The sequence below is a fragment of the Pelecanus crispus genome, chromosome Z (assembly GCF_030463565.1).
Source record: "Pelecanus crispus isolate bPelCri1 chromosome Z, bPelCri1.pri, whole genome shotgun sequence".
NCBI lineage: Eukaryota > Metazoa > Chordata > Aves > Pelecaniformes > Pelecanidae > Pelecanus > Pelecanus crispus.
In genome coordinates this window covers 70,540,146-70,549,544 of record NC_134676.1, presented here as the reverse complement: position 1 = coordinate 70,549,544, position 9,399 = coordinate 70,540,146, and the positions used below count along the sequence as shown (strand labels likewise).

The 9,399-nt window shown below is 51.7% G+C and overlaps 1 protein-coding gene across 1 annotated transcript; it reads left to right on the top strand.

Annotated features, from left to right (window-relative positions):
• Positions 1 to 2,111: 2,111 nt before the first annotated feature.
• On the top strand, positions 2,112 to 8,159 carry HEMGN (hemogen). The gene is made up of 4 exons (XM_075726971.1): positions 2,112 to 2,313; positions 5,495 to 5,588; positions 6,003 to 6,277; positions 7,446 to 8,159. The coding sequence occupies exons 1-4, from the start codon at positions 2,232 to 2,234 to the stop codon at positions 7,547 to 7,549; spliced, it is 555 nt and encodes a 184-aa protein (XP_075583086.1). The 5' UTR covers positions 2,112 to 2,231; the 3' UTR covers positions 7,550 to 8,159.
• Positions 8,160 to 9,399: the final 1,240 nt, after the last annotated feature.

Genomic DNA, 9,399 nt, shown 5'->3' with positions numbered 1-9,399 from the left:
CTGAGCCTCCTTTTCTTCAGGCCAAACAACCCCTGTACCCTCAGCTGCTCTTCATAGGACTTGTTCTGTAGCTCTTTCACCAGCTTCATTGCTGTTCTTTGGATGAGCTCCAGCACCAGCTTCATTGCTGTTCTTTGGATGCACTCCAGCACCTCAATATCTTTGCTGCAGTGAGGGACCCAAAACTGAACACAGTATTCGAAGTGTGATGTGTTTTCCTCCTCCCCAAGCACTGTCTTTGCATGGTAGAGCATCCTGCAAGATAGTTTTCAGGATGTCTGCTTGAGGCAGGGTGACCCCAGGGTCATGCAGCATCACACAGTGCTGGCAGGTGGACACCCTCACCAGCATGGGACACCTTGCCTTCACTTGTGACTGAGCTACAAGAAACCCCTGTGAATGACTTGGAAGCCTCACATCTCTTTATGCCATCCATGCTCCTGGACCACCCTCCCATATCAGAGCCTTCGCATATCTGCTCTGCTGCCAGCACCCTGCTGCTTTTTTTGGGGCTGTTAAACTTGCCCCACCTATCTGGAGGTACCATGTAATCTGCAGTGGACACAGGGGAGGAGCCCTAGAGTGAAGTGGTAACACAAGGGATAAGCAGAAAGGTAGCAGAGATGACCACAGACCCCCAGGTTATGTCTTAAGAGACCCACATGCACGAAATTTCAAACTCTGGACCTTCCAGGGACCTAGAGAGAGAATGTGCAGAGAGCAAAGGCAGTGCATTAAAAAAAAAAAAGCCTGGCAAGAAGTGGAGGCAGGCCAGGTCTGGTCACCCCAGAGGAGCTGCTCTGCTCCTGGGCAAGTCTTGGGACTGCACAAGGAAGTTCAATCATCCCTGCCACAAAAGGCAAGCAATTCTCAGAGGACCTGGGGTTAGCCACATTGTCGGGTTCTTCTGCCCACCTGGGAGCCATTTCGAATTCATTGGGGCAGGGGGAGGGGCGGGTTGTGGGCACTAGCACCTCACCAGAGCATAAGCAGTTGAGTATCTCATGGAGAACGGGTCTGGTAGAAGCTGAATCCCAAATGCTCTGGCACTGAGTGTGTTAGAAACTGGCCAAAGTGGTGACGTGTCCCTGGTCCAGCAGAATTGTTATGCACAGGTGTAATCTTAAGCTCTTCTGCGCTATCCCGGCATGAGAAACTCCGAAGGCAGTTTGCAGAGGAGGCCAGCATTCCCCCCTCATCTCACACGCAGAAAACCAAGGCAGACTGACATGGGGGCCCAGCTATGCAGACCGCAGAGCAGGGAGCAGGATCTCAGGATTGAAGCCATTGTACCAAGCAGAAGCTTCCCCTTTGCAGCTACACGGGCCCCGAAGATGGTCCTACAGAGGCTGCATGAGCCTGCATGCTGTGCAGGTCTGGGGCTGCGATAGGCAAGAGGGAGCTAGGAGCAGCCTCTAAAGGTTATCCTCCTGTGGGAGCAAGGGACCAGCGGGGTCTTCCCACTGATTTTACTGGGGCTGCCCATTGTCATCCTGCTTCATGAGGGAAGTGCTTTGATCCACCAGGTACTGGACCAATGAGTCATTGGGAAGTCCTCAACACACACAGGCCTTTGGCTGGAGTCCTGGTATGGATTCATTAGTCTGTCTGGATTTCCCAGGAAGGTGGTGCAGCCCTTGGAAAGATCACAGGAATTTGGCTTGGGCGGGGGGGTTCCAAAGCATATGATGCCACAGCTGCCCTGACTTCATGCAGCAGACAGTCCTGCTGTGAGGTGGACTGGAGTGGAGATGCGGGTCCCTTCCCACCAGCACTGCTAGGGTCCTATGTAAACACCTTTCAAACAGTGTTTCAGACCTCCAAGGGGTCCTCAAGGACTAACAACACTTCCCTGCATCTCACTCTGGAAAACAGCAGTGAGGCAGTGCTGCATCCTGCCCTGCTGTGCAGCTTCTCTCTACTATAAAGGAGGGCATTTGAGTCACAGTTTAGCAGCAGCGAGTGTAAATTTCCTATCTGAAGTGGAATTATTTGCTGTATAAAAGCACTAACATGTTTTGCAAACCACACAGTAGATCCTGGGCAGAGACTCACACACACCTTTGCACTCTGATAAGGAGAATATTATTACCCTACTAGTGGCCTGGCCAGATAAGACGTTTTGGGCGGGCAGTCTGCATTTTTTTCAAGCTCTCATTATGCTGCACCAGTATCTCCAGATGCCTTTCCCAGGGAACTAAGCTGCTCTCTATTTAAAACTGCAAAGAGCAATGGAGAGTTTAGGCAAAGACCGTGCTTATTCGGACCCTTCCCTGCCATCCTCTGCAGCCCGTGAGGAGTATGCTGTGCCAGGTAATGATGAGACCACTCTTAACTTGAGTTTTCGCAGAGAGGAGAGAATGATCTTTGTCACCAGTGGTTTGTAAAAGAGGAGTTAATAATTACCAGTTTATGCTTGGGGGATGGAGGATGCATGTTTAACTGCAAATATATGTGGCTTTTTCCATGTTGTGTTTCAGATCACAGAAGGCAGAAGCACCTATAAAGGCTTTTCAAGTCAAAGTCCTTCAGGCAGCACCAGTATATTGTCTGTTTGTGGACTGGCAATACTATCTCATTGTTCTCTTAGCTTGATGGATTTCTTTTAATTTCATCTCTGTATCTTTGTGTCCTCTGCTAAATAATTTTTCACCAGGATGCAGATGTGTTACTGTGATCTTTCCTGCCTAGTGCCAGGTGGCTGTGGAGCAGCTGTGGGAGTGCTCTCTTGGACCAGTTAGAAGTGAATGAGGGGTGTTTGCTACCTGTGCAAAACAATTGGCTTATGGTGGGTTGGGAAGGAGACTGATTGCAAGGAGCTAAAAGTGCTTTTACAGCTCACAAGACATTTTGAAAGTGAAAGAAAGTTACCCTGGCTGCAAAGGGATGTGCAAGGGATTATGTACTTCAGCACTTAAACTGAAGCCCTGTGCAGATCCTCCTGCTGCAGCTTGTAACCTCATCTTCCTAGGCAGCTTCCTGCCTTTTGCTATGTGGATGGCAGAGTCATCTCCTGCTGGCTGTGCCCTGCTGCCTCTGATACTGCCAGGGAGCAGCCTCCCGTTTGGGGAACGTCTGCTTGTCTGTGCATTGTGCAGTCCAAGCGCAGTGTCTTTCATCTCAGAGGCTGACACCCTCTCTGATCATGCTGAGATGCCCCTGCCATGACTGAGAAACTCTGGCACTGTCATAGCATGTGGCCTTCACATCTGTATCGCATCCTGCTGTGCCCCTTCTCTTTGGTCTGGTTAGGCTGGAATTTTTTTAGGTGAGGAGACATCTTCTGTATGGCTCTACTGTGCTCAGAGCAAAGGGGGCTCCTGGAACTACCATACAAAAAACAGCAATAAAAGAACAGAAAAACTAATAGGCAACAGCATAAAGTAGCATTATTTTTTATTTTGTGGTTGTGATGGTGGCTGTTGTTATTATTAGACAGCATTTGGAATACCATGCCCAGATTTGGGCAACTCAGCACAGGAAAGACAAAGGCATACTGGGATGAGTCCAGTGCAGGACCACCAAGACTGCTAAAGGCTGGAGCAGATGACATACGAGGACAGGCAGAGGAAACCAGGCTTGTTCAGCCAGGAGAAGAGAAGGCTGAGAGGGAGATCTCTGTAGTCATCCTCTGCCTAACAGGGGTTACAGAGAAAGGAGGGACAGACTTTTTAGGGGTGTACAGGGAAAGGACAGGAGGTACCAGCTCCACACTGCAAACATGGCTGGATAGAAAGGAAAAAAAATGAACAGTGAGAGTGGTGCAGAGACCAGAGAGGTGAGCTTTGATGTGTTCCCAACTTCCCTGGACAAGGTCCTGGACAGCCTGATATAATTTTAAAGTTGGCTCTGCTTTGATGATGAGGACATTGGAACAGAGACCAACAGAAATTGTTTCCAAGCTAAATTTCTGCAAGGGTATTATTAATTATCAGAAGTGTCTTGTGTAAAGATCTACTTTGGGTAGGGGTTGGGTCCTGCTGTCAGTTTTGGTTTTTTTCTGTCCTGGAGTGCGGTTTTTCTTGTGTTTAACAGACACCTGGGATACAAGAGCTGTAGTCCCAGTTCAGCCTCAGAAGTCCTTCTCACCTTGCCAGTTCTCCCAGCTGGACAAGGGAATGACAAAATGACTGTTCTTCACTGATTTGACCTAATGCTTTAGTGTAAGCTGAGGCTTTTTGTGGAAGGAGCTGGATTTGATTAATCTGGAAGGAGCAGGTCATAGTTTTCATTGTGTGGGTTTTGCTGAAACTATGAAAATCAGCTCTTTTGTGACCTCTTAAGTGTACATGTGGGAACAGTCCCCTCTTCCTCCAGGCCCCGGGGGAAGTGGTGTTGCTCCTGAACAATGCCCTTTGTCTCGAGGGAGCAGTCTCACGCTACTTGATCTAAGTCACATCTTTATTATCACAGGCTGGAGTCCAAGCTAGAAAATCCAGGGCTGAGTGGATCAGAAACCACAAGACCTATTGCCACGTCATCAGGGATGTTGCCTGTTAGGACAAAGACATAGGGGAGGAAGTTCAGTACTGGCTTCAGTGAAGTTCAGGAATCCATCTGCCCAGCTGTAGATGGCTGAGATGTCTTTGCCTCAGGAAGCCATCTGGAGCCCTTTGCAGCCAGTAAAATGGGCACACCTTACCTTTGCCTAAGAAGGCAAGGGTGACTGGGATCTGGGGGGTGCCCCTTCCTCTTGGTGGCCATAGGTAACCACATCTTGCCCAAATGGTAAAGACAGCACTGGAGCTTTCTCACATATCAGTCTGTCTTCAGCCCTGCCGTGGCCTTCTTCATAGATGCAGAACAGCTTGGGGCTGCTTGTGTGGTCTTTGGGACCAATCTCCTCACCCCTAGCAGCATGTACTAGCTGTGTTCTGGTCTCTGGCTGGGTCACCATCGCCTACAAGCTCTCAGCCAAATACACATGAGCATCTGTGTACCAGAAAGCCTGTGCCCTCTGGCTCACCCACAGACCTGTTGCTATCTTGTAGGCAGGGCAAGGCTTTCTCCTTAGTTAGTCAATTAGACGATCATCTTAATCGCAGTGGTGGCCAGTTGTCACTATCTGGGGAAAAGGGTAACAATGGAGCAAACACAAAGAATTATCTTGCAGCCTGTAGCAACGTCTGGCCAAGGGATTTCACGGTGTCCTCATGGCACGGGAAGCCTGCCCCATGCTTTCATCAGGCCCCAGGTCCCTACAGTGGTAAGTTGGACAAGGGTCACCCCAAGGCTGCAGCAGCAGGAAGAAAACTGCAGCTAGAAATCGTGAATAACTTTCAGTGCAGGAGCCTGGGAGCTTCGGGTGGTGTGTTATCGGATCCTACCCACTGAGGCTGAGCTGGAAGTACAGCACCCAAGCAGTTTTGTATCAAGACCTGCTTCGTGACAAAAAAAGCATGGCCTCTTGCATCAGTGCTCTGTCACCAAGCAGGGAGGGATTGAATTGTCCCATGGCCAGGATGTCATGTTAGCACTCAATTTGTCCTTGTAGATGTCATCATCACCCGCCGCTTGAGAGACCGGGAGATGCTCCGGAAGAGAAAAGCAGAAGCCCAGGAGAAAGACTCAGTTCAGTGGGTTCTGAGGTAAATCTTGCTTATGCTGTGGAGTCATTTTCTTGGTGCACTTAACATGAACCTAGGCATGGCATCCCAGCCCCTCCATCTTCACACAAGGACAGAGCCCAGCTGGGCCCCATCAGTCTTCAGTGGGGAAAGGTGACCCGCAGCCAGTAGCTGCTGAAGGTCTAGACAGGCATTGGGGGGCAGAGATGGGCAGCGGGTGGGTGTACCACCAGGCGGGAACTTGGGCACCAAATTTTTCCCCAGCCACAGGAGGCTGCCGTGCAGGGCTGGGGAGGAGGACTGCAGAAGTGCAGCTTCTGCTGGGATGGACTGGGTTGTGGTCACAGCCAGGGGCCTGGCAAAGCAGCCTCAGGGCAGAAGGGAAAGTTCTCCACCCCACACCCTAATCTTGGCCCCCGTGAAATCCTCTGGCAGGGAGCAGGAGAAGAAGAAACGGCAAAAGAGAGGCAGAGGAGCCAGGCAAGGACGAGGCCACCAGCCGGCAGTGGAGCCGAGCCCGGAGCCAGAACCGGAGCCGGACCCCCAGCTCAAGCCACAGGAGGAGGCTGAGCCAGCGCCCTCCAATCTGGCACCGCCTGAACCAGTGCGTCAAGAACAGCCACCCTTGCTGACCATCCAGGACGTGATCAGTGGGATGCAACCGGGAGCAGCGGTGGGGGAGCTGGCAGCCAGGAGCCAGGATCCTGCAGGTGAGCGGCCAGAGAGCCACTGGCCCCATGGGGGCTCAGGGAGCAGTGCAGTGCCACCTCTTGAGGATGGTCAGCCCAGCTTGCCCACCTTATCACCTACCAGCCTGCAGCACCTCTAGGGCACAGGTCCCTACCCAACCAAATGTGACTTGGGTAGCTGTGAAGGGGGGGGGGGGGGAAGGGGGGGATATGTTGAGGCTGTGGGGGCAGATACTGCTCTCCAAGTCATGGTGAGCGATAAAAAGCCCACTACTACCAGTAGAGTCGTTGGCATGGGGTCTGTGGTCCCTGGTCCTAAATAGCTCCTTGTCCTAAGGACACCTCTGTGGCTCTGCCAAGAGCCAGGTTAGGGAAGAGATGCTGTGGAGAGAAGATGTGGTCTCCTGAGGCCAGAGCTGGTCAGGGAAGCCAAAGCCCGGGCACACTCTGTCCACAGCCCACCCGGTTTCGGTGCTGACACCAGGGCTGGGGGTGGGGGAGGTGGGCACTAGGGGAAGGAGTGGGTGTCTGCAGGGGACTATCCCTTTGGGACCTGCAAGGACTGAGGCATAGAGGGCACTAAGCTGCTGTGAACAGCAGATTGCTGTCTGGGCTCGGGAAATCCATTTACAGCTGACACAGCTTGGGTCAGTAGGAGCTGCTCCCAGATCTGGCTTGGGAAGAGGAGAGCACATTTACTTTAGTGGTCAGCGGGCCAAGCATGCAGGTTGCTTCAAAACCAGGAAAACCTAGGATCTGCTTCAGAGGAGGTGAGCATCCTCTGACCCCTGATTACTGCATTTCCAGCGATGTCTGTGCCAGGGGAGAAGAAGAGGCCTCTTGCTGCAAGGTGTGCAACACCCTTGCGCCATGGAAAACAACCATTCTGCATCTTGGGGACTGGGCCTGGCTGGGGCACATAACACCAGTCCAGATCCCAGCCCTGAGATCTTGAAACGGGCAAGCATCAGGGCTGCATTTATTTGCCTCCTGCCTTTAAACCCACTGGGGCTTTACCCTCCCCAATTCCCCTCCACAACCCCTGGGACTGCCGTGTCCTTTGAAAAGCAGGCAGGCCACCCGGAGCTACCTAACATCACAGGCAAGCACAGGAGCCTGGCCACGGGGGCTTTAGCACGGCATGAGAGCCCCCCAATATGAAATGATCTGTCTCTTACATGCCTTATAGGTGAAGAGGAGGTGCTGAAACCAGCAGACGCAGAAATACCAGAAGCTTTGAATACTCCTCTGGAAAATGACCACCAGGATACAAATATAGCACACACGATCTAGTTTAATTTTCTGTTTGGGGGTTTTCTTAATGTTTTGACTCCTGCCTGACCAACTCTGATAAGTACTGCAGAGTCAGTTTGACAAGCTCCTTCCTTGTCAGTAAGAAAGCCCACACTCTCCTGGTCACTATACTTTCCATGCTTCTTTCAGGTTACGATGAGGGGGAACATGGTCACTTGCACAAAGGCAGTCCTTTGGGGCTTAGAATTGTTTCATAGAATTGTTTAAATTTGAAAAGACTGTTTAGATCATCAAGCCCAACTGTTAGCTGGCTGCTGCCTGTGGCTCATGAGCCCCCATGCCCTCTCTGCTGGCAGGCTGTTTCACCTGAGTGGTGGTCCCACGGAGGGCTGCAAGGTGCCCACCACACCACAGTTTAAGTGTACAGACTAGCATCCATTTGCATTTCTGAAAGGCATCTCTGATGTTCAGAAAAGCAAGCAGCACTGCGAAGCTGAAACCTGCTGTGATTTTTAGCTGGCTGGAGCTGCCTGGCTTGGGCTTCTTTCTGGACCCAGTAAACCCTACAGCCTTTTGTGTTATTATCTTCAGCCTGAAGGTCTTTCTCACCATCTGTTTTCCTCCCCAATAAACAGCTTACTTTCCTAAAGCCTGGAAAGCTTTTTGTTTTCATTTTCTGGGCAACCTCAGTCTGACCTTGCTGAGTCCCTGCGTTAGGCAAACAAAAGATGGTTGAACACAGCTGAGTGCAACAGGCTGAAACTTGGCTGAACCATACACTTTTGTCAGGGAAATACCATTTGGGGCAAAGACAGGAGCCACTCTGCACAGCTGCTGTGTCCCTGGCTCCCCAGCCATGCACCCAGGATTTCTTCTGAAGCCAGGAAGGAATGGGGTGCCCTCTCTCTCTTCCCACATTTTGAGTCTTGTGGTCTTCTCTCCCATGCATGGCAGGGACGGGGTGGCTCCCTTACATTCCCATAATATCCTGACACAGAGGGTCTTTCTCCTCTTGGGGTGGGGTGGAGGTCTCTTGCCATTATCTGACTTACCAAGGGCCTGCCTCCCAGAGCACAGGGCTGGCCAGGCCCTGAGGTCACACTTGACTTGGAGGATTTATGGATTTTTTGTGTCTCTGGAGATGTCGCTGCTGCTGTCCCAGAGCCCTGCAGCCTCTGCGTCTCAGCAGATGTGACATCTCACTGGTGACACCAGTAACACCATCCCTCCAGCAACAGGATGGACGTCACTGACACCAGCCCCTGCTTCAGTCCCAGGGACATCACATGAGGGGCAAGCCCTCACAAGCACTTAGCACAGCCTCTCCACCCTGAAATCCTGGGATGACCCCTGCAGTTATACCTCCAGAAGCTCTAAAGCACCTGGTGGGTGTCAAAGCAGAAAGCATCCAGCAGCCCCATAACCAAGCAAATGCAGCCCATTCCCCACGGGCAGCTCCTGGAGGGATGGGTCTCCCTACAAAGGCGTCCTGGCACTGTTTTAGTATCCATAGACATCTCGGCTAATGCAAGGTTGCACTCTCCCCTTGAGTGACTGATACTGGTGGGAGTAGAGCAAAATCTCTCACCTTCTGCCATGACCTACCCAAACCTCATTCATAACCCCAAATACTTAAGGCATAACCCGAGGACCTCATGGAAGCCCTGTAGCATGGAGGGAGCTGTAGCCAGGGAGGATGCTGACCCCGGACGAAGGCACTGGGTGAAAGCAGCTGAGGCCTGCTCCCTCTTTGGCTACATTTCCTGCTCAGATTGTGTTAGCTCTGATCCTTCCTGCTCTGTGTTCACCATTTAAATAAATATCTCTGTAATACTGCCAGGGCTGCCACAGACTGTAGCTGTGTGCCCAGGTGGGCTCAGCAGTACTCC

Coding starts and splice junctions, on each gene's coding strand:
- HEMGN (XM_075726971.1), top strand. CDS start 2,232: ATGGAGAGTTTAGGCAAAGACCGTGCTTATTCGGACCCTTCCCTGCCA. Junction 5,589..6,002: donor TCAGTTCAGTGGGTTCTGAG/GTAAATCTTGCT, acceptor ATCCTCTGGCAG/GGAGCAGGAGAAGAAGAAAC. Junction 6,278..7,445: donor CAGGAGCCAGGATCCTGCAG/GTGAGCGGCCAG, acceptor CATGCCTTATAG/GTGAAGAGGAGGTGCTGAAA.